Raw genomic sequence first — 25872 nt, forward strand, 5'->3', positions numbered from 1 at the left:
AAACCAGATTTTTAAGCTCTTTTTGGACTTTCTTTTTCCACCTCTCATATGCATGAGGACTTAGGCCCACCTTCACCAAGTTCCTTCTAGGATCTAAAAGCTCCAAACCAAGGTCCCCAAGGAGTTTTAGTGGGTCTAGTTTGTCTCTCTCACCACCCTCACAACTAAACCCACAACCCTTCCTCGTATTAGAGCCCTCTTGAAGGCATAAATTTTTCGAAGAATGAATGAGTTGGATGGGAATAGGTAACTTTTACTAATTCTAGATGGACAAGGGTTCTCCAAGAAAAGATTTCTCTTCCCAAAAGAATCCTCCCCTCCCACCCCCACCCCCACCCCCACCCCCACCCCAAACATCACAAGAAGGATTAATACAATTATCCATGGAAGAAAACATGAACCCAAAGCCAGTATTAGAAGGCATAGACCCCTAAGCATTTCAAATTTTCAAGTGATCAAAATTGTAATTAATGAGATTCTTAGCTACTTGAGCAATTTTAGGAAGCGGTTGAAAACAATCTCTTTTCAATTGCTATGGTATCGTTATTCATTTGACACTCTTAGCCATCTCCTCCCTCTTAATCTCTTTACTGTATCTAAACCTGAATAGATAATTCTATTATCTGTTTCCTAGGATGTAGCTTCCTGCCTCATGATTTCACTTCCATAACTTTCAAGACAATCAAGATCCCCAATTTTTCCAAAGTTTTCAGCTGAGAAGAGCTCAAATACACATCCTTAAATTCCCAAAATTATTCCAAAAGCAAACCATTGTTTTCATCATACCAGTCTTCCAATTTAGTGTCGAACTCTTGCGAAAAACACCCTTGTTTGGCCTCACAAAGTTGAGCTGTTTTTACCACAATATTTCAAAGGAACTCACTTTTTTTAACCGCCACTTCCATATCTGAAGATTCTACATCTATTTCTACTGCTCTCTCTCTGTAATGTGAGAAATTAGTAACCAACTTTTCTTTTGCTTGCAATATTGTATATGAGTCTCTCTTGTTGGATGGGAACAACAAGGTACCATCTTGTCAATAACTGGTGCCTTCGGAAAGTGAGATTCATGTTTACCCAACAAATTTGACTATGCAATTTGTCACTTGCTGAAGAGATCAAATTATTGTGACTTTCCCTCTTCACACTTCCTTCCTCCACCTCCCCTTGAGTCTTCAGCAAACCCTTTCACTCCATCTCACCTAGGACCAACTCTCCTAAACGCCCTCCAGTTAAACAAAACCCCTCAGTCATTCCTGGGATCTTACGCAAGCTAGATTTTTCTTTTTCTACCCACACTAGGCTCACTAATCTAGCTTGTGTAGAATTTTTTGGTCTTGCTGGGAAAACAAGCTTCAATACAAGTCCTCTTGGCCCAATGCGAGCGGCATAAAACTATTTGTCCACTTTCACAATTGGACTGAGAGCTTTCAAATTTTGAAGAGGAATTAGGCTTCATTAATGCTTGATATTCTCTCTCCCCTAAGTTTTCTTTTTCCAAAAATAGGGTCTTGCCTTTCTCTTTTTCCAGCTGGTTTTGCTGGAGTAACTCCTACGATCATGCGTAACTCAATGCTTTACAACCTCTGGGTAATTGAGCTTGTTGGATAACCCCTTAAGTGTCGTTTCTAATCCATTTCTCTGCTTTGTACTGCATTGTCTACATGACATACCGAAGATTTTCTGGTGATTCCATTTCAAACTAACTATGATCCCTTTCAGCGATCTGCTGAAAATCCACCACCTTGAAGCTTCCCTACCCTCTAGAAATCTTAGCGAAAATCTTCCCCCTGAGTACAACAATTTCTCAACGACGATCATTCTTCCGAATTTGGTTTACACAAATCTGACTGTCAACAATCCTCCTGATAATTTCATCTGCTTAACCCTTGGGAATTTAGTGTTCTGCCACCAAAACTCTGTCATCTGTTCTTGGAACTAGAGAACCTCATTATTTTGTAGAACACAGTGTGACATCTTACTTCTTAACTTCTCTAGAATTCAAAGAGCTCCCGATGACGGTATCCATTCAAAAGAGAATAGTTTTTTTGTCTATTATGGTGCATATGGACATTGTGGGTGCTCTCGAGCTCACCCTGTACCGTCCTTTTCAACCCACAAACTCTAAGGAAGAAAGGAGAGGCTTTACTTAAGGGAAGGCGATTAATTTACAACCCATTGATGATACGGATGCTCCCTATTGCCAAGGAGTAGGAATAGTTGGACTTCTTCATTGGAGCCCTAGCTAGACTTGGTTTGGGAACATATTTCCTCTCACCTGCTTTAAAGAAAGTTGATATTGTTCAGTTTTGGAAGGATATTTGGTGGGTGAGGACTATTTGGAGCTGATTATGCCTTGGTTGTTTAAGCTTTCTTCTTTTCACAATGCACCTATTAGTTCATTCTTTTCTTCTATGGGTACCTCACCTTCATGAGATCTCCACTTTTTTAAGGAATCATAACAAAAGAGAGGTCGATGAGCTTACCATCTTGCTTACTATGTTGGATCGCTTTGTTCCTTCTAATGATGAGAGGGTTTGGGAGGGTCGTTCCTCGGGTCTCTTTTCTTAAAAATATTTTTTCGTACACATTTTAAAAACTCCTTTTCCCAATTTATTTTCCTTGGAGCCACATCATTTGGCAGGTTAACATTCCTCTAAAGATACAAACCTTTATTTGGTCAATGACTTTGAATAAAATTTGAATAGGATTGATGCACATGATTTGTTATGGACAATGTTTTTAAAGGCATTTCTCTCGAGGCTTTTTGGGTGCTAAAATGCATTGAGGTGTAATTTAAAGGGATTAAATCCTAAAATGCACACACTTTTGGGATGGGGGTGTCAAAACGCCCTTTAACGCCTCAAAATGGAAAGGGTATGCCTTTCAGGTCTAATAATTAAGTCATTTTAATGATATAAAACTATTAAAGAAACTATAGGGAAAAAAAAAACATATTAGGGAACAAACTTAGGGCACAAAAGCCCTTTTTTCATGTATCCCTTTGACAAATTGAAGAGTCTATCCCTCCTTTCAATGAGTACTCCATCCCTTGGACAAAGAGCCAATTGTTTGTCTTTAGTGAGCTCCTTCATTGGGAAGGGAAGAGATTAACTGTGCTCGCCCACCCTTTTCACTTTTAAAGTGTCACATACGAGCAACTCTTTCGACAACCTTTCTCAACCTTCCATCCAACTTCTTCCACCCCCAAACAATAATTGTTTGAAAAACAAGTTTGTGAGGTGATGGTGAGTATGCTGATCTTGACGAGCCCTTGGCACTTTCACATTCAATTCTCTGAGATTATGTGTGCTAGAAGAGCAAGAGAGAGAGAGAGAGAGAGAGTTGAGAGAGGGCTAAAGCCTAGGTTATTAGAGTTGTGTGGGACTTCTAGAATTAGCAAAAGTGCGTGTTTCATTCTTTTTTTCACTAGCTAGAAGGGTAACTCTATACTAATTTTGTTTCTTAGATAGGCACATGGATTTAGCTTTACACTTTATGGGCAAAGGCAAAGACAGCTGGAGTTATGTGAATTTGAAGTGTTGGAATTTTATATAATTGATTTGATAATTTATTTAATAAAAGCTAAACTATTTATAATAGATATAATTGATTTGTATTTAATAAAATTAGAATTAAATTCCCAAAAGGCTTATGCCTTGCCTCACTGGGAGTTGGATGCCTTTACATTTTCGCCTTTTAAAACACTAATTATAGTAGAAAAGGCCCGACTTGTCTCTGAGTCCTCATATGTGTGTGATGTGCGATGAGCCCGATGAATCAAAGCTCATCTTTTCCTCCACTGTTAGGTGGTTACTTATTTTTGGAATGCTCTTTTCTCTTGCTTAGGCAAAGCTTGGGTGGGCCTTGGAACATGGGAGATCTCTTGATCGTTAGGCATTGGGGTTTTGACTCAAGTATATAGGCCACTTGTTATGGAGTGGTGCAGTTTTCATTATCCTTTGGACTCTTTGGAGTAAGAGGAAGGTGAGAACATTTAAGGATTGTACAACTCCTCCTTGTTTGCCATGGGATAGAGTGGTGTCCTTAGCTTCTTTTTAGGCTCATTTGTTTTGGATTCTTTTGGGGTTTATTGCTGTCTGAACTTTAAAGGGATTGGAAGGCAGTTCTTTTGTAATCTTCTTGGTTGTTATATTTATTTGAGGACACTTTGTCGTACTTTATTTTAGTCATTAATAAAATTTTCTCTTATCCAAAGATGATAGCTTTTACTGCATGTTTGCTAGCACGGGAAGCAAACAAAACACAAAGTGCTTTCTAAAATAACAAGTTCCACACTCAAGACTAGATACAAAACCCAAGATAGGAATAAACTATTTGAACTTGTTTGATGAAGGATCTCCAAGGGAACAATGAACTTGAAGTGGTATGGCTGCATGAGTGCAGACACTAGAAGGAGATAGCGATTCAAAGTAGTGTAATCTACCCATTCATTACCAATGATGATCCTTGTCTTCTAGTCTTGAATAACATAAGAATGAGGAAAGACGGTTATGGAACAATTCATTAATTTTTGATCTTACTAATAGGCATGAGATTAAAGGGAATTGAAGAATATACAAAACACAAAGTGACAAAGGGAGTGTATTTACTTTCCTTATTTCTTTAAATGTAGTACTGGACGTAATGCGAGGTAGGTTTTTAGAATACTAGAGGGAAGAAAAGAAGTTGGTTATACTTGTCATATTGTTAGTGACAGGCTTGTATGACCCAAGGACTAGTGGGAGAGATATGGGATGACTAGTAGGCTATAAGGTTACCTATTTGAGCAAGAGATGCAATGAGAAAAGAAGTTTGTTAGGATGCTTGATACTGTAGGAACTTTGAATAATCCTCCATTGAGATGCATGTAGTATGATCCCCTTGTCCACGAGTAAACTTGAATGGGATAGCAATCCTGTAGCCAGCTAGAACCCCTTTGTATACCAAACAATACTTCTGCAAGCTAGAGGTTAGAGCATTGGAATTTGGAATTGAGGAATGACTATTGGAAGCGGCACGAAGTGTATGTGAGAGTATAAACGTTAGCAAATGATGACAATTTTGTATGATGACAATTTTGTACGAACAATAATTTGGGATTGTGCTAGTTCAAACTCAAGCTTTAAATCTTTGAGGACCCGAAGATTGTCATCTACTTTCTTGGGTTGTACAGTGTCGAGTTTCTTATGGACACGCTTTATCTCCAAAAAGTACTATATAACACTTTTGTCTCCCATAAAGTACTCCATAGTGTATATGTTGAATATAAGATTTTGACATAATTCCAAATCTCTTTCCGTACCTCCAGATGCATACACATTCATGCGATCTAGGTTTCCATCAAATTCCATTGTAGGGAGATAATCAATCATCAATGCATCTTCCTAACCGATACATCTCTTTGTTTGTCATCATTGGGTCTGGACTGAAACAAGTGTTTTGACCTGCTGAAGGTTGTTGAATAGATCTTGACAGCCTTACATCACTGTGCGTTGTTAATCCCATTCAACTTTTTGGTTGTAATTGTGGTAGTCATGAGGGAAACATACTTCTTGGGATTCATGGACTCCATCTTGACACCCCGAAACAAGACCAATGATGAACTATACAAACAATTGGAGCAAATGACAAACACACAGACACAGCTGCCACAGCTGCAATGTGCTCAGCCGTTAGCGACGAACAGTCTCTTAACATCTTCAATGGAGCGCCGTGAGTGAAGACTATGACAGTTGGATCTTAGACTAAATCCATGATCCACAACTTTATACCATGTATTATAGAGGGATTCAAAATGTGTTGGAACAAATTGGATAAAAAACAAGGTTTAACAAAGCCACAAGTGTGGGTGCATGGAGTCAGAGCTGTCAGCCTTCAACTGGTGTGTGAGGGCACATGGGGGAGCTACCAGAGATGGTGTTTTTGTGGCCTATATATTGTTGATATCTGCAGGCAATTATTGCTGGTTTATAAATCTCTTATGGTTTTTATGGTTCTGTTCTTGTAGTGTCATCCAAGAGTTTTCTGGTGGCTGCTGTGTCTGACAACTGCTGCAGTAGTTTCAGGCTTGTGGGGGTGCGTACAACCTTCCTACAGTGGCAGACGTGCATATGTTTGTGAAATCTAGGGCTCAGTTGGGCTGTGGCGGTGGCACTCGGGGAATAGGTCTTGGGACCATTGTTTGGTACCATGTTAAGAATGTTTAGTGAACTGGAAGACCTAATTACAGCAATAATTTTCCTCTTTATTTATGATGTGTCATGTACATGACACTGGCCATCATACCCTTATGAACTCATGCTCACTAGAATAGGGCTGTAATACTAAACAAGTGACACTAAATAACGAGAAAGATACAATGCAAGATTTAGGACTAAAATATTGTAAATAAAATACATGAATGAAAAGCATGTGGTGCATATGGCGCAGTAAGTGCAATACAATAGCCATATTAAATACATTTAATTCATATAAATGAAATTCATAAATTTGTTAAAAATATTAGTTGTTAAGAAATACAAGATATAAAAGATCTAATTTAATGTTGGCATGTTGCAGTTAATGTTTAAGTTCAATTTTGCATAAAATTTCAAAAGCCGTAAAGCTATCATTCATAACTTTTTTGGAATAATATGTATTTCCAATATAAATGAAGATTTATTATCCTAAAATTCCTAGTTGGAGGGCTTTGTACCTCATAAGTGAATTTCAAGGAAATTTTGTTCCTTTGTCAAAATATTGACAAAGTTGCTGAAATTTTGAGATTTCAATCACTTTTAGATTATTCATGGACATTCCAATGGAAATTTTGTAATACCAGAATTGATTGTCATTTTGATTTTGAGGGTAGTGGAAAGTAAAAATTTCAACAAATAATTTGACAACTTTCTTAAAATTTAAGATCATGTTGTCTTCTTGGCACAATTCACCATCCTTCTTTTGTTTGGCATTGGGGAAGCTAGATTACCAACAGATTTAGATTGAGTTTAGAAACAAATACATGAAAACTAGAAAAATTTTCATAGAGAAAATTTGTGCTCTAGTCTTCCATGGTTCACACATGCATTGTGGATTAAGCTTCGAGTATTTAGGGGATAGAAGGTAAAGACAAGGTAAGAAGGAGTATTATGCTGTTTATAGATGATTTGCTTTTCAATCTAGATCTTTTAAGCAGTTATGCTCTATGCATAGCTTTTTAAGCTAATAAGTTGTGTTATTTCCCAAATAATTGGTAAACAATTATGTTCTCCATTGTTAAATGCTTCCAAAATTGCAAACCATAACATGTCGGTGCCATGCCTAATTAACTGTTAATTTACCACTTCATATAAAAGCTTAAGGACATGTTTGGTATCATTGCCAATTTTTTTTCCTATTTCTACAGTGAAACAAATTATGAAAATGTGTTTTTAAATGTTGCTAGTTTTCTATTTCTGCTGTCAGTTTTCAGCTGTTCGTGAACACAATTGAAAACTTAGATTTTATGTTTTTCAGTTATTTTTATAACTTGTTGCCAAAAATTTTAATATCTAGAAATAGTTTTTTTAGATTAAATGATTCATTTTATACACTCTTTTTAAACTTAAATTAAATTAAAATAAAATGATCATATGAATTTAAATATAATTTAATTACATATATGCATAATTTTTTTAAAAAATAAAAAATATAATAAAAGCTAATTACAATTTTTTTTTTACTATTTTTCCAATATTGTCAGGTACAATAAGGTTGTTATTGTAAAGCAAACTTTGAAAATACAAAAAATAAGTGAAATAATTAAAATAATTTTTATTTTTATTATAGTATTTTTAAATTTCATTATTTTTGCACTTTTATTATTTTATTAATATTTTGTAATATTATTTGATTTAAAGATGAAAATGAGCATTTTTTTGTAATTTTAAAATTTGTTTAAACTTTACAAATATTAATCAAACATGTTGCTTGTTTTTAGTTTTTGTTTCTGTTTTTTAGTTTTCGTTTTTGGTGTTGATTTCATAATTTTTGATAGTGATGCCAAATAACCTCTTAAGTTATTAGGTTGTGGGCCAAAGCAAAAGTGCATACTAAGACTTAACACTCCTTTGCACGTGGTGCTTCATTGCAAGTGGAAATGTAAGAGTTAAGCAAACATGAATAGCACCCATTATTGGGAATAAGATAAATTTTAACAAACCAATGATAAAGTTGGGCAATAAGAATTGAACCTAGGGCATTGTGGTGACTGTGACTTGGGTACGTGTTAAATCACTACTTCATCTTAAAACTTAAGCTGTTATATTTTGGGCCAACGATTTATATTAAGCCTTAATATTAATGTTTTATCAAGTCAACCCACTATCCCTCCCATGTCATCGCTTTTAGTCTTAGGAAGATACGAGTTTTGTACTATAGTTCAATGCTCCGAATTGTGAGAAACATGTTGATTTGGCTATTGAAGCAATTATTTAAGAAGTTGGAAATTGGCAAATTTTATAATTCTTGAGTTTTAAAACCAGTTCTATAGCAATTACCTTTGTCTATTTTCCATAAATCAATGACAATAATTTGTTGAAAAACATTAAATAGAATTACTTTTTGTAGCTCCCTAAGTTAATATATATGACAAAGCTTCTTTTTTGAACAAGATTTTTTTTTTTTTTAGTTAGGAGTCTCAAAACGTAAATTGTGAAAGCATGCACAAGGACATCCATAAAACACTTCACTCTTGATGGTCAAATTTGTGAAAGGCTTGTTTAACTTAAAGTTTTAAAACCTTGCATGGCAACTTTTTTTGAGCAAAATTTGTTGTTTTTCTTTTAGATGGGAATCTCAAAACATGAATGGTGGAAGCATGAATGAGGACATCCATAAAAAACTCCACTCTTGGTGGACAAGTTTGTGGAAGGTTTGGATAAGTTAAAATTTCGCATCTTAGAACTACTAGCAAAGCAGTCATGCTTTGGAAGGAGCAAAGAAACCATTAAGAGTGACAACAAGAGGGAAATTTGAAAATGAAATTTTAAAATATTGTGATGCATGATAAATCATATTCAAAATTAAAAAAGTTGAACAATTTGTTTCTATAATAGTCAAAAGCTTGCCCAAATGTGGGAGTTTAATGGTATTAGTTTGTTATTGATGCTTTGATGGATATGATGTTGCAGATATTGTGTGCAATTTTTATTATTCGCTCCAATTAGAGATTTCATTGTGAAGGATTTTTTAGAAGAAGAATAACCATTTTTATTAAATTTCCAGAGACACAATTACAAGATAAATAGTAGATGAAGACCACCAAATTAGGAAGGCCACAAAATCAGCAAATCAAATCACCACAAAATCAGCAGATCTCTAGGCTAGAAAACAGGAAACTGAAACTACTAGAATTTGCAGAAGTAATTTTAGATTTTATTCAAAAAATAGAATTTCCTAATTTATTCCCTATAAATCTGACACCTCCCCTCAAGTTGGAGCGTAGATATCTATCATGCCCAACTTGCTTACAAAGAGCTCAAAACTAGGTCTGAAAAGTCCTTTGGTGAAGATATCGGCTATTTGTTGAGTAGTAGGAACAAAAAGCATGCAAATAGCTCCACTATCAATCTTCTCTTTTATGAAGTGTTTGTCAATCGCTACATGCTTCGTGCGATCATGTTGTACTGGATTTTGAGCAATACTTATGGCAACCACAATACAACTTCATTGGCATGTTCACTGGCATCCGCAGCTCTTCAACAATTCTCTTCAGCCATAGCATCTCACATACTCCGTTAGCCATAGCCCTATATTCGACCTCGACATTGCTCCTTGCAACCACATTTTGTTTCTTGCTTCGCCATGTGACCATATTTCCCTAGACATAAGTACAATATCCTAATGTGGATCTCCTGTCAATAATTGAGCCTACCCAATCTGCATCAGTGTATGCCTCTATGTTTTGCTGTGTGGTCTTCTGGAAGAGTAAACCCTTGCCTGGTGCCCACCAACTTTTGATACCGAGTTGTATTCACTGGATCACCTTCCTTGTCATCTCCAAGTTTCTGTTTGGGATCTATTGGAGTGTCTGCTGGCCTACAACCGCTCATCCCAATCTCCTTAAGGAGGTCAAGGACATACTTTTGTTGGGATACAACAATCCCTTTCTTCGATTGAGCAACCTCCATTCCATGGAAATACCTCAGAGATCCTAAGTCCTTGATCTCAAATGTTGATGAGAGGGAAGTCTTCAATCGGTTCATCTCAAGTACGCCATCTCCAGTGAGAATTATATCATCTGCATACATAATCAGTATCGCTATCTTCCCATCCTGGGAATGTCTTATAAACATTGTATGATCACCTTGCCCTTGAGTATACCCTTGATTTTTAACAAACTGAGTGAATTTCTCAAACCAGGCTCTTGGTGATTGTTTTAACCCATATAAGGACTTCTTCAGTTTACACACCTTTGTGCCAAACTTTTCACCAAATCCTGGAGGTGCATCCATGTACACTTCTTCCTCCTGGTCTCCATTAAGAAATGCATTTTTTACGTCCAACTGTTGCAGAGGCTAGTCACAAATACAATTAGCTGTAAGTGACAAAAGAACTTTTACAGTGTTTAGCTTTGCGACTGAGGTGAATGTCTTCAAGTAATCAATGCCATAGGTCTGAGTGAATCCCTTACCATTTAGAGAACCATTAGATTTATACTTGACTGTAAACACCCTTTTGCACCCTACAATTGTCTTTCCTTTTGGTAGATCAACTAACTCCCATGTGCCATTTTTTTCAAGAGCTTTCATCTCCTTGAAGACAACCTCCTTCCACTCAGGAACTTTTAGAGCATCCTGCATAGTATTAAGAATTTTCATACAAGACAATTGTGAGGTAAAAGCACGAAAAACAGGTGAGAGATTTTCATATGACACATAATTGGACAATGGATGTTGGGTGCAAGACCTCACTCTCTTTCGGACAACAATGGGAAGTTCAGAATCATCGAACTTAGGATTTGGACGAAACTCAGGTTCAGATCTAGAGGACTCAGAACTCGAAGATGAAATAGACTGAACATGAGGTAAAGGCTCGGTGAGGACATTACTCGGAGGGTTTATGGATTCTGGACAGTGTAAAGGATTGGAAGACCCTTTCTTTCGAGTTGTTCTTTGTCACGAGTAGATAATGTCAAATGATACCAATGCTATGGTGTTTTTTTTTTTATGTTTCTCCTTTGTTAGTCATTATAGGATCATGAACATCATAAGATGACACTGTAGGAAGACCTGCCTTTTCAGTATCTAAAAAACTCGACTCACTTTCTCCTGGTATAATAAAGCTTGGGTTTTCAGGTTGAATAATCAAAGTTGGAGAAGGATCATTTTGTGACTCTTCAGTTTGGAAAAAATCATGAAACATAGCCGAATCTTTTTTTTTGGTTCCCCCCATGAAATGAGGCATAAAATAAGGATGTAAGTCAAAGAATGTAACATCCATGGTAACAAACACTTTTTTGGAAAAGGGTTCAAAACATTTATACCCCTTTTGAGTGGGAGCATAACCAGCAAACACACATTTTGTGGCTTGGGGTTCAAGTTCTCCTCGATTATGACTATGATGAATATGAACAAAAGCGGTACAACCAAATATCTTTAATGGTAAAGAAGAAGACAATTGATTTGTTGGATAAAACTTATGAAAAACATCAAAAGGTGTTTCAAAGCTTAAAACCTTATTAGGTGTTCTATTTATGAGATATGTAGCAGTAAGAATGACTTCACCCCAAAGATATTTAGGTTACCTGATTGGTAAAAAGCAATGCCCAAGCTACTTCCAATAAATGTTTGTTTTTTCTTTCAGCCAAACCATTTTGTTGCGGAGTGTCGACACAAGAGCTTTGATTAACAATTCCTTTTTCAAGAAAAAATTGGCTCAAAATGCTTTTGAAATATTCTCTACCATTATCACTCTGCAATGTTTGAATATTTTTTTGAAATTGTGTTTGTACCATGGTGTAAAAATTTTTGAAAATTGTTTCCCCTTCATTTTTTTCCTTTATCAAATAAACCCAACTTAATCTCGTGTGATCATCAATAAAGGTCACAAACCATTTTTTGCCATAATATGTAGATGTTCTACATGGGCCCTAGATATCACTATGAATCACAGTAAATGGTGTAGCTGGTTTGTGGGGTTGGGTGGAAAAGGATGCACGATGATGTTTAGCAAACTGACAAACTTCACATTGTAAAGAAGATGGACTTCTATTCCAAAATAAATTGGGAAGCAAGTATTTTAAATATTGAAAATTAGGATGACCTAACCTATAATGCCATAACATGATATCATTATCTTTGAAAGCAAAAATAGAATTTAAGCAAGTATTTTGAAGTTGTCTACTCGAGTTAGGTTCATTGTCAAAATAATAGAGTCCATCTTTTTCCTTAGCATTGTCAATCATCCTCCTCGTGGTTAATTCCTGAAACTCACAATAAGAAGAGTAGAAATTATCTTGACATTGATGATCAGAGGTAATTTTACTGATGGACAACAAATTGCAAGACAAATTTGGAACATGGAGCACATCATGGAGAGTTAACAACGAAGTGAGTTTGATAGTTCCTATCCCGATAACTACTGAGAGTGAACCATATGCAATTTTGACCTTTTTATTGCCTGCACACGGACTATGGGATGAGAACAATTTGGAGCAATCAGTCATATGATCAGTTGCGCTAGAATCAATTATCCAAGAATGAACAAAATTAGGAATAACTCCTAAAAACGTAGTAGCAAGAGAGTTACCCTTCTGTACCAAAGAACAAGACGGAGTTAAGGACAGTTTTGTAGATTGAATCAATTTGTACAGGTGCTCTAATTGCTCCTTGGTAAAAGGGATTGTATCCGAGTTGGTAGAAGGCTCTTGAGTCTTTAGCAGTGGCTTGGTAGGCGTGATTGTCACGTTTGGATTTTGGCTTCCAATTTGCTGGTTTACCATAAAGCTTCCAACACGTCTCCTTTGTATGCCACGGTTTTTGGCCATGCTCGCACCATGGTTTCTTACGCCCATTGAGTTTTGTAACCGTGAGATAAAGGGCTGAATTCTGGGAATAGTATGCACCATGGTTTCTTACGGCCATTGAGTTTTGTAACCGTGAGATAAAGGGCTGAATTTTGGGAATAGTAATCAGTAGATATAGACTTGGGAGGAATAGTGGGATTGGGTGGATTGGTTTTGGAAGTATCGGAAGAGTCGGTAGGATTTCTTTGGGCGCCAATCATACTCATCGCCAACTTATACGACGTCATCGGAAGAAAGAACAAAATAGAAAAAGAGCACGAGGCTCTGATACCATGAAGGATTTTTTAGAAGAAGAATAGCCATTCTTATTGAATTTCAAGAGACACGATTACAAGATAAATAGTAGAGGAAGACCACCAAATTAGGAAGGCCACAAAATCAACAAATCAAATCACCACAAAATCAGCAGATCTCTAGGCTAGAAAACAGGAAACTGAAACTACTAGAAATTGTAATAATAATTTCAGATTTTATTCAAAAAATAGAATTTCCTAATTTATTCCCTAGAAATCTGACAATTTGAAAATCTTGGATCCATTTTTTTAGTGGATGAAGATATTTCGCTTTAGCCCGTGTCATGATTCATTGGTTGAAGCTTAAATCATCTTTATATGGGCAAGATTTCCCAAGTATATGTGTGATGTGGGTGTCTCATCTCTGACGCCCTTGCGAGTGGCCCAACCTTTTTTAAGGATCCACCACCCACATGGCAGTGCCTGTTTTGAAATTTGGTACTAAATATAATGGTCTCGACTCATTGAGGTATTGTTTGTAGTTTTGCCCCATAAAAACCTTTTAAGGTTGAAACCTAAATTATCCTAGATGGTCATGATCTCCCTCGTACACACCTTATGCGGCATTGTGACACATTGCACATTGACAATGGCACACATCTGTATATGTCCAAATGAAAAAGAAATATAAAATTTAAAGTTCAACATGGGATGGTTATGGCTCTTGGGCAACTTTGGCATGCTTCCAAGATTTGTGCGGTCAGGTTATTTTTATTTTTTTTAACAAAAGTAAGTAAAGAAGTGTAACATAAGCAAAAAATAAATTTTAAACGAAAGAGAAGAAAATCTGATCAAAAGCTTTTTAATGAATACTGTTTAATAAGTTGAAGGGTTGTCTACAAAACAAATTGTGGGATTTGGATATGACTAAACTTGATTTAATTATATTAATTCTTAATTATATGACTATTGTTTTAAGCATTGATCATTGTCGACGCTAGTCTCCATCCAGGTGTAATGTGGTGAGGATTGGGATGGAGGAATGAGAATAAGATAAAAGCAGAGTCACAACTTCATATTTTGGGGAAGGGAAAAAATGAAGAAAATCCTAATGATCTACGAAAAGAGTGGTGAGTATGGGAGTCTAGTTATGCATAATGAAGGTGTTAGACACCTTACAACATCTATTTTGGTAGCGGAGGCTGTCATTGATTAGATGTTTCTCTTAAAGGAAATTGAAGGAGGAGGAAAGATTGAATGTTTCCCTTATACGTCCATGACAAACACCAGTAAGGGTTTGTTTTTGGGATGGATGGGATGGCCCATGGGCCTTTTTTTTTTTTCCAATTGTCAAGCCATATGACTTTTAGATTGAAAGACTTTGAAAAAGGAGGGAAGTGTGAATGTTTCCCTTGTATGCCCAAACCAAACATTGACATTGGTGTGGTTTTGGGACGGCAGGGAATGAAGGGATGGCCCACATGGCCTTTATTGTCAAGTCACGTGACTTTTAGATGGAAAGAATTTGAAAAGGGGAAGGAAAGAGGGCTTGAAAATCCTAATTTCAATATTTTGAAAGGAGAGGGTAAGTCATTAATTGAGTTTTTTATTGGTAAAAGAATTTGAATTTAAAAGTAAGATTTGATAAGGGGATTTCTAATTTAAAAATATGATTGGAGTAAAAATATGATTTTGGGGGAAAAAATGGAGTTTTTGAAAAGAAAATCTAAGGATATCATAATCGACCATTCAAAAAGGAAAAAAACTAAAGAAAGAAATAAGAAGAAAAGACCAAATTTGTCAATAAGAATAAAAAACCAAATTTGCCCAAAAGATGAGCTCACTCTAAAGAAGGCCTCCAATCACTTTTTTTTTTGGTTTTCTACATTTTTTTTTCTACTTTTGATTTTGCTGTTTTTTTATTTTTATTTTTATTTTATTTTTTTTGCATTTTGTTTTGTATTTTTCTTGATTTTGAAACTTTTTTGGGAATTTATTGGAGCATTATATGATTTTTTGGAAATTTTCTTCAAATTAAATAAAATAATAAAAAATAAATAAAATGGGCCACTCACAAAAGAAACCTGACTATTGGCAAATGATGATAATAATAATGCTAATAATAATATTAACAATATAAAAAGGGCATCCTGATGCACAAAGCTCTTGTGTGTGTGGTGTTTGGGAAGGGGTAGATCACGATGAGTCTATAGTACGCACCCTTATTTTACATTTTTGTAATAGGCTGTTTCCATGCCTTGGACCCATGGCCTCCAAGTCATATGACAACAACTTTATTCTTTCGTCTAGGCTCCCCTTCAATATTAACAATACAAAGGCTAGTAATGATGATGATGATGATAACAATAATGAACCTACCTAAAAAAAAAATCTAATAATACACAAAATAGAAATATTATGTGAAAATATTAATTTGATTGAATTTTATAATTTTTGTTTTTTGGATGATTTTTGGCAATTTTTTTTTGTATTTTTTAGGGGGTCAAACTTGGCTTGGTTAGGTCAAACCCGGTCTAGACTAGAAAATCATGCATGGGGGGTAATGTGAACCCCCCCCCCCCCCCCCCACCAAAAAAAGGTGTCCTCGTCCTGTAGCTCTCCTCCATGATCACTCGCCATAGCTGTAGTCCAGAGTCCCCATGCAGTCACCACTGCTGCTTCGCCATGACGACACCGCTGCATAACCATGATGCCACCGCCTAGTCACTATGGGCTCCCTGCGGCTGCTACAATCCTTGCTGCCAGTGCAGGTGCTCCGGCTGTTCTATTCTGTTTGGTGACATCCTATAGCTGCCAGAAAGCTTCTTCTTTGGCTTTTTCCAAAACTTGTTTCCATCTCTCTCTCTCAACCACCTGCCCCACCCACCACCACCACCACCACCACCAAACAATAGCCATGGCTGCTGCCACAGTTCTAAAGCAAACTGATTTGCTTCCTCTACGGCGGATGTCTAAACTCAGAACATAGATGAAGGGGAAAAGCCACAAGTACCCTCTAGCATGACAATCTGGTGTTGATTGGATCAAAAAAGCCCCTCCCCTCCACTATCGAGTTCACATGCCATGAAAACAAGGAACAAACTCCATAATTTCACCAATTAGAAGTAGTAGAGCCATGATCCTATCATACACATTTTGTTATGTCAAAGGCATGATTTTCCTTTGCTTGTATGGAACACTTGAAGAGCATGCATTCAAGCAAGAAAAGAACATGGTGAGATAGGGTGTTTACATGCTAGAAATCAAGAATAATATAAGCAAAAGGGAAAAAATACATTCTTTATGGAGAAGATGTGGTCTTCACTGAGAACATATATTCAAACAACAGGATTTAAGGCAAAACAATGTGAAAAAAAAAAAGAAAAAGAAAAGTGAAGAGGAAGCATACCTTCAATGGAGGAGAGAGTGGCTTCAAGGCCAAACCTTCCTAATTTCCTCTATGAGCGTGCCTCCTCTCAACATGATTTTTTTTCAAACTCTCTTCATTCAACTTGATGTGAGTGTATTTTTTTTTTTTTTTTCAAATTTTAATGTGGGAGAATTGGGCATAAGTTTCCTCTTCCCTCTCTTGTTTGTTTTATGCCCCCCCTACCGTTGCTAGAACAAATGTCACATAACACCTTCTTTACGCACAACTAGTTTCCCAAACACACCTCTTTTAATAGATCATTAGGGTTTTCTTCATTTTCTCCCTTTCCCAAAAGATGAAGTGGTGACTTTGCTTTTATCTTATTCTCATTTCTCCATATTGATCCTTGCCATGTGGCTCGTGGATGGAAACTGGCATCAACAATGGTCCATGTTATTATTGTTATTTTTACATTTGGTTGATACATTACATTAATTTGTTTCTATATTTATTTTTTAGTGAATCAAAAAATTATATTAAGTGAGACAATAGAATAGATACAAAAAGGAAAATAAAAAGGAAAAGAAACAAGAAAGCCAAAAAACAAAGAGTGAAGAATAAATCCACAATCATTTCCATGCATGCCATCTCCTAATTTTAATTTTTTTTTCCTAATTTTGTTTTTCTGTGTCATCCATGTCACTTTGTGTTGTGTCCTACATACTTTTGTACTTCATAGATTCCAATGAAAAGACAAAGATATAATTGTGAATGTTTCTGGTTCCTCTGTTATGGAAATTGTGGATCCTTACTTTATTTAATACTAGTGATGCGTCTGTGATACTTGTTTCCTTTAGACTTGGGATGGATCCTTCGGTGACAAAATTATTCTGACATTTCTCTACAGCCTAAAGCGGTCCAGGAAATTCCATCCTGAAGACAGGCTCTTCTCATTGTCTTCAGTTACCTCTCCAGCGGTATGCTTCAATTTTTGTATATTTACCAAACATGGAATTTATGTCATTTTCATTTTGTTATTTTATTTCATTAGTGCCTCTAGATCTGTGGTTTTCACAAGGAGGTATTTAGATTTGGTGTAGAAATTTTTCATCTGATGATTTCTGCAGAGTATACTAATTTGTGGCGAATAATGAATTAGAATCTTCTGTTAAAAAAAATTACTCTTCAGATTATGGATAATTTAACTGACAAATTATGCTTAAAGGAGGCAGATGCTTGAATGTTGCAGGTTTCTAGTTGAAGGATTTATAACTGGATGTTGAATTAATGATCAAGTGGAATATGAATTTTAATTTAGTTAAACTAAATGTAATTTTGTTAGAATTTTGCCAACTTAACCTTTTTGGCAGTTCAATATCTGGAGTTTTCTATAATGATTGCAGGCAGCTGCAACTGACTTTGATTGGGATTGGTTGAGCCCTACTCCTATGAATGGGATTGAAAAGGCTTGGAAGATGTTTGTGGGTTGAACCCTTGATTTTTTTATTTAAGTGTTTTTTTTTTTTTGTTGGGGCAGGGAGGTATCTGTAGGTTTTAGGTGATTAGATTTTAATTGTTTGGCAGTTGTTTTAGTGAGATTTAAACTTAGGCTTATAATGGCATGCTAAGTCTGAAAGATTAATAAATGACACATTTTTCACGAATTTAATATATCTATGTATAAAATTTAGACAAATATATCTTTGTGTTAATTTCACTGACCATTATTTTTCATCAAAAGCAAATCTATATATCTCTAGCGAAAGACACAAAAAATTTGGGAAAATAATATGTGTGTGTGTGTGTATATATACATTACAATTATGAAATCTTAAAGAAAATAATAGATACAATTATGTTTTTGTTATGAATGGATGAGGGTGGCTGTCATTCATCCATATCTTGTCCATCTCTTCATGTACCCATGAACCTGCCCCATATGTCTGCACTAATTAATATCCCCATGAACCTGCCCCATATGTCTACTCTAATTATGTCCCCATGTGAACTTGTCCCATATGTTTGCACTAATAAAGTCAGCATTAGCTAGCTTGTGAAGGCTATAAAAGCCTCCTTCCATATAGCTAGTGGAGTAGAGAAAAAAGAAGAAGAGAGAAAGAAAGAAATGGAAAGAAAGAGGAGAGATATAAAAGAGAGTGGGAGAGATATTTTGTACAAGGCCAAATACACATTACTTTGTAATTCTTCCCTAAAATAGTGAATTTCTGATCTCATCCGCTCGTGGAGTAAGTATATCCAAACCACGTAATATTTCTGTCTCGTCTTATTTAATTTTCTATTTATTTTCCTGCATCTTTGAGACTCTAATCAACTGAGTTATTTCTTCAATTCGTATTTAATTTATTCATTTCTTGTAAGTTTACTCCATAAGAATATAATATTCTCCAGAAGAGAATATGTGTTTTTTTTTTTTAAAGTTTAAAAAGTACCAATTTCCAGAAGAGATGGTAAGATAGTCTTCCTGAAGAGGCTATATATATATATATATATATTTAAATCTCTCGAAGAGATTGTCCTCCTGAAGAGGCAATATATTTAAATCTCCCGTCTATATATTTAATCTCCAGAAGAGATAGACCTCCTGAAAAGGCTATATATCTAATCTCCAAAAGTGATGGTAAATATGTACCTCTTGAAGAGGTTATATTTTTAATCTCTTGAAAAGATGTTAAATTCGACTTCCTGAAGAGGTGAACCGTTTATCCTCTAGAAGAGTAGTATATTTAACCTCTGAAAGAGGTGGTAAATTATTACCCAATTTAATATTGTAAATTGGAATCATGCTCCTGAAGAGTGCAAATTGTGAAAAATAAAATAATGTTATTGAAGAAACATATTTAAGCACCCTAGAAGGGTGGAAATAATATTATATTATTATCTCAATTTTATTTCAGTTTTTACATTTTGTTTTCTAAATTGCCTTATTATTGTTAATTTATTCAGATGTTGAATCTATGCAAAGTTGAATTTGTTCCCCTTGATATCAAAGACAACAATTATTTATCATGGATTCTTGATGTTGATATCCATCTAAATGCAATGAACTTGGGAAACACTATTTTAGATCGAAATACTGCATCCCTGCAGGAATCCGCAAAAGTTATGATCTTCCTTCGTCATCATTTAGATGAAAAATTACAAACTGAATATCTCACTGTTAAAGACCCACTTATCCAATGGAAAAATTTAAAGGATAGATTTTACCGCAAAAAAAATTATGATTTTACCAAAAGCTCGATATGAATGGTTGCACCTGAGGTTGCAAGACTTTAAAAATAAGTTAGTGAATATAACTCAGCTTTGCATAAGATTAGCTCGAAACTAAAATTATCTGGTGAAAATATTACTAATGAAGACATGTTAGAAAAAAATTTTACTATAGAGCGAGGAAATTTACTAAATTTTCTGAACTTATATCATATTTTCTTTTTGCTGAGTAAAATAACAAGTTTTTGATGAAAAATCATCAAACTCGTCCAACTGGTTCGACCCCATTCCCCGAAGTGAATATGAATACATCTCGTGGTCAAGGACAACGCTGCAGGCATGGTCGTGAGCATGGTTGTGGCCGTGGTCGAAATAATCACTAACAGCAACGTGAGGCTGCAATCCCTCAGAAGAGGGACGACCCCCAGAAGCGGGTAAATGATCAAAATTAGCGACCTTGAGAACATGAAACTGAATGTTGCAGATTTGGAGGAAAAGGTCATTGGTCGCGTACCTATCGTACGCCCAGACACTTGGTAGATCTATACCAAGCCTTTATAAAAGAAAGGAAAAAAGTAAAAAAATTGAAACAAATTTTGCTAATAATGTTGTTCCAATAGATCTTAATGCTGGGCCATCCAACTCTGTTTATCTTGATGTTGCTGATTTTCTTGTAAATCAAGATGAAAATAATGATGTAATTTTTAAAGATATATAGTAAGTAATATTGTATTTTAATAAATAAATTATTGTATTATTGTTATGATCAATTATAACAAGGGATTTTTAAAATATGTGTTGTAGTGTGAATTATCTTAAAGCTTTGATCAATTCTAAGATGTCTTTGGAAGAAGTTTGTTTAGTTGACAGTACTACAACACACACAATTCTTCGAGATAGGAAATATTTCCATTACTTGAATATATTTTCAACAAATGTTAATACATTATCTGGTTCTACAAATTTGATTGAAGGCTTCAAAAGAGCTAATATAAAGTTACCCAATGGTACTTTATTACAAATTAATGAAGTTTTATATTTCAGCAGATCCAGAAGAAATTTGTTAAGCTTTAAAGATTTAAGACTCAATGGATATCACATTGAAACTACAAATGAAGGTAGTAAAGAATTCTTTTATATTACTTCTATTATTTCTGGAAAGAAACAACTTTTAGAAAAACTGTCAACTTTATCTTATGGATTGTATTATACAAAGATTAAAGCAGTTGAATTATATAATGTATTGCACCAGAACTGTAATGACCTAAAGTTATTTACACTTTGGCATGATCATCTTGGACATTTAGGAGATGTAATGATGCGAAGAATCATTGAGAATTCACATGGTCATCCACTAAAGAACTAGAAGATTCTTTTATTAAATGATTTCATGTGTATAGTTGCTCTCAAGGGAAATTAATTGTCAAACCATCTGTTTCAAAAGTAAGTCTTGAATCTTCTAGTTTCTTATAGAGAATTCGTGGTGACATATGCGGACCAATACATCCACCATCTGAACCATTTAGATATTTTATGGTCTTAATTGACGCATCTACTAGATGGTTACATGTTTCTCTACTTTCTACTCGTAATGTTGCATTTGCTAGACATATTTTTCAATTGATTAGATTACGAGCTCATTTTCACGATTATCTAATTAATTCAATTCGTTTGGATAATGCTGGTGAATTTACATCCCAAACTTTTGATCACTATTGCATGTCACTTGGAATAGATGTTGAACATCCCGTTGCTCATACCTATACATAAAATGGTTTAGCTGAATCTTTTATTAAGAGACTTCTACTCACCGCTAGATCTATGAGTATGAGAATCAAATTGCCTTTTATTTGTTTCGGGACATGCAATTCTTCATGCTACATATTTAGTTCGTATAAGGTCAACTGCTTACAGTAATCTTTCACCCATGCAATTAGTTTCTGGGCAACAACCTAATGTTTCTTATTTAAGAACTTTTGGTTGTGTAGTATATATGTTCTTGTTGCCCTTCCTCAAAGAACTAAGATGGATCCTCAATGTAAGATTGGTATTTATGTTGGTTTTGATTCCCCTTTTATTATTAGATATCTTGAACCTTTAACAGGTGATTTGTTTAAAGCATGATTTCAAGATTGTCATTTTGATGAAGCAGTATTCCTTACATTAGGGGGAGCAAAATTAGTGCCTGAAGCACAATATGAAATCACATGGAATGCCATGAGTTTATGTCATTTAGATTTTCGCACAAATCAAAGTGAACTTAAAGTTCAGAAGATTATTCATTTGCAAGGGGTTGTAAATAAATTAACTAGATTCTTTTGCAGATACTAAGGTCATATTAAAATCTCATATACCTGCTGCAAATATTCCAGCACGTATTGATGTCCCTGAAGGACAACAATCGGCTAATGAACCTAAACCATAAGATAGGCGTGGAAGGCCTGTTGGTGCGAAAGATAAAACTCCCAGAAGGAGAAAATTGAAATCTGTAAACACTCCAGAAGAGGTTACAGAGGTGGGTAATCCATTCGACATTCACAAACCTGTTTCTCTTGAAAATGAAATCTCTATTTTGGAACCTCTTGAAGAGGAATCTCCTGAAGAGAAAACTCCTGAAGAGACATCCCTTGAAAAGGGACAGGTACCTAGAAATAATAATGAGATCTCAATTCATTACACAGGAGAAATGTAGGATAGAAATAAAATTGTTGCCAACAATACCTTTGCATATGTAGTAGCTACTGACATTACTAGAAGTAATGAGGATCCTGAACCTAAATCTGTTAATGAATGTCAATATAGAAGTGATTGGCCAAAATGGAAAGAGGCTATAGCATTAGAATTAAACTTTCTATCAAAAAGAGAAGTTTTTGGACCTGTAGTTCAGACACTAGAAGATGTCCAATCCATTGGATACAAATGGGTATTTGTGCGCAAGCGAAATGAAAATAATGAAATTATCCAACATAAAGCAACGCTTGTGGCACAAGTTTTCTCGCAGAAACCCGGAATTGATTATGAGGAGACGTATTCTCCCATAATGGATGAAATCACTTTCAGATTCTTAATTGCACTAGCAATCGCTAAACGATTGAGCATGCGCCTTATGGACTTAGTAACAACATACCTATATGGATCATTGGATAGTAAAATTTATATGAAAATTTCTGAAGGATTTAAATGGCCGCAAGCAAAACCCAGAAATTTATATTCAATTAAACTCCAATGTTCTTTATATGGATTAAAGCAATCTGGACACATGTGGTACAATTGATTAAGTGAGTACCTTGTGAAAGAGGGATTCATAAATAATCCAATTTGTCAATGCATTTTTATTAAAGGATCAGAATACGGATTTGCTATAATTGCTGTTTATGTTGATGATTTGAATTTAGTTGGGATTCCTAAAGAGTTCACTAAAGCTGCTAATTATTTAGTGGCGGAATTTGAGATGAAAGATTTAGGAAAGACAAAATATTATCTTGGCCTACAGATTGAACATGTAAATCGCGGAATTCTTGTTCATCAATTTAAATATACCGAAAAGGTGTTAAAGCAATTCTATATGGATAAAGTTTATCCTTTGAGATCTCCAATGATAGTGCAATCACTTGATGTTAAGAAGGATCCATTTCAACCTCATGATGAGGGGGAGGAATTACTTGGTCCTGAAGTACCATATTTAAGTGCTATCGGCTCTCTAATGTATCTGATCAATTGTACAAGCCTCGACATTGCATTTTTAGTAAATCTATTAGCAAGATATAACTATACTCCTACTCGGCGACACTGGAATGGAATTAAGTATATTTTACGCTATTGGAGAGGTACATCTGATTTGGGTCTATTCTACTCATTTGATTCCAAATCTCAACTAATAGGATATGCAGATGCTGGATATCTATCTGATCCTCACAATGCTAAATCTCAAACTGGATATGTATTTCTTTATGAAAAAACTGCTGTCTTAGAAATCAGTAAAGCAGACGATTACAGCAACATTCTCCAATCATTATGAAATTCTAGCTATCTATGAAGTTAGTAGAGAATGCATGGCTCAGATAAATGATTTCTCATATCAAAGCAAATTGTGATCTTCAATCAATTAAGGATATTCCAACAGTTTTATATAAAGATAACACTGCATGTATAGCTCAACTAAGAGGAGGATATATAAAGGGTGATAGAACAAAGCATATCTCTCCAAAATTCTTGTATACACATGAACTCCAGAAGAATGGTGATATAGATGTTCAGAAGATCCGATCAAGTGATAATCTAGCAGATTTATTCACCAGAGTTTTGCTTATTACAACATTCAAGAAATTAGTTCATCTCATCAGAATGAGACATCTTAAAGATTTTAATAGAAGAAGTTAATCTATGAGTGACAGCCAAGGGGGAGTGTTATGAATGGATGAGGGTGGTTGTCATTCATCCATATCTTGTCCACCTCTTCATGTCCCCATGAACCTGCCCCATATGTCTGTACTAATTCATGTCCCCATGAACTTGCCCCATATGTCTGCACTAATTAATGTCCCCATGAACCTGCTCCATATGTCTGCACTAATTATGTCCCCATGTGAACTTGCCCCATATGTTTGCAATAATAAAGTCAACATTAGCTAGCTTGTGAAGGCTATAAAAGCCTCCTCCCACATAGCCAGTGGAGTAGAGAAAAAAGAAGAAGAGAGAAAGAAAGAAGTGGAAAAAAAGAGGAGAGATATAAAAGAAAGTGGGAGAGATATTTTGTACAAAGCTAGTTCCACATTACTTTGTAATTCGTCCCCAAAATAGTGTAGTTCTGATCTCATCCGCCCTTGGAGTAGGTATATTCGAACCACGTAATTTCCGTCTCGTCTTATTTAATTTTCTATTTATTTTCCTGCATCTTTTATAACAGTTTCCTATATATATATATGTGTGTGTTTTTTTTTTTGGTTTGTTTTTGGTAAATATTGGTAGAAGGTTCAAGTATGTGATTGTTACCCGTTTAGTGAAAATGACTGGAATGTTACTCAATTAAAATAATTTCTTGTAACTAAATATATCAAAATAATGTTCATATGATTTATCTATAAAACATAAAACTACTACTCACTATATAACATTTTTACATAGAAGTATGACCGTAATAAGTATAAGAAATTTGTATCATACAAAAATGAAAAAGTGTGTATTTGTAAGTATCAGAAAAAAAAACAGTATGAAATTGAGCAAGATCCCAAATAATAACATAAGAAATATATATAAATGCAATACATATGAGGAAAGTAATTAAAAGAAATAGATTGTTTTAAAAGTTATTAGTTTTGAAGTTAGAAGTTCTAATTTTAAAAACTTTATAGTATTTCCTGCTATTGTTTTTTTTTTTTTTTAAAGAATTAACCTTAAAATGTTTTTTAAAGTTACATCTTAAGTATTGAAAATTTCATTGCTTAATTTTAATTTATATGTTTATATTTCAGTTAGTTTAGCATTGCTTTTACTATTGCCTACTTGAGTTTTCTTACATGGTAATAACACTCATATACATGGACAGCACATCAATAACGCTGTTTCAAATGTATTTTGATTAAAAAAAAAAGCACAAATACATGCATTTGAATTTTTCCTCTTAGCATCTTTTAAAGTAAAAACATGACTATAATTGCACATAATATGACTCACTTGCAATTACTGTGAGTCTGTTTCCGACCTATTTGATCATTTGTATTGAATTTAGGTGCCCTGGACTGTCATTCAGTTTCTTTAATGAAATTTAATTTTCTTGTGGTCTTTATCTAATTTTAGCATAGCTCCTTCTAACTCTATTTTTTCTTAATTAATCAGCTAATGAATTTGAACTCCTTCATTGAGGACTGCGAAAATACTCATAAAACTCTAGCTGCGTGTTTTGTCAATTTGATCTCCTATTGCGAGATTAACTTGACAATCATTGGCTGATCTTGGCTCATTGAAAGTTTGTTTCTTGTTGGAACAAGTTTACA

The 25872-nt window shown here is 34.9% G+C and overlaps 1 protein-coding gene across 2 annotated transcripts in view; it reads left to right on the plus strand.

Moving 5' to 3' along the window:
- The window catches only part of LOC131150686 (uncharacterized), a 47262-nt gene that overhangs the window by 3902 nt on the left and 17488 nt on the right, over positions 1-25872 (plus strand). For both annotated transcript variants that reach the window (XM_058101559.1, XM_058101560.1), the window contains exon 4: positions 17559-17628. In XM_058101559.1, coding sequence (XP_057957542.1) covers positions 17559-17628 — 70 coding nt within the window. The remainder of the gene's footprint in view (positions 1-17558; positions 17629-25872) is intronic.

Source organism: Malania oleifera, chromosome 3, assembly GCF_029873635.1.
Source record: "Malania oleifera isolate guangnan ecotype guangnan chromosome 3, ASM2987363v1, whole genome shotgun sequence".
Lineage (NCBI taxonomy): Eukaryota > Viridiplantae > Streptophyta > Magnoliopsida > Santalales > Ximeniaceae > Malania > Malania oleifera.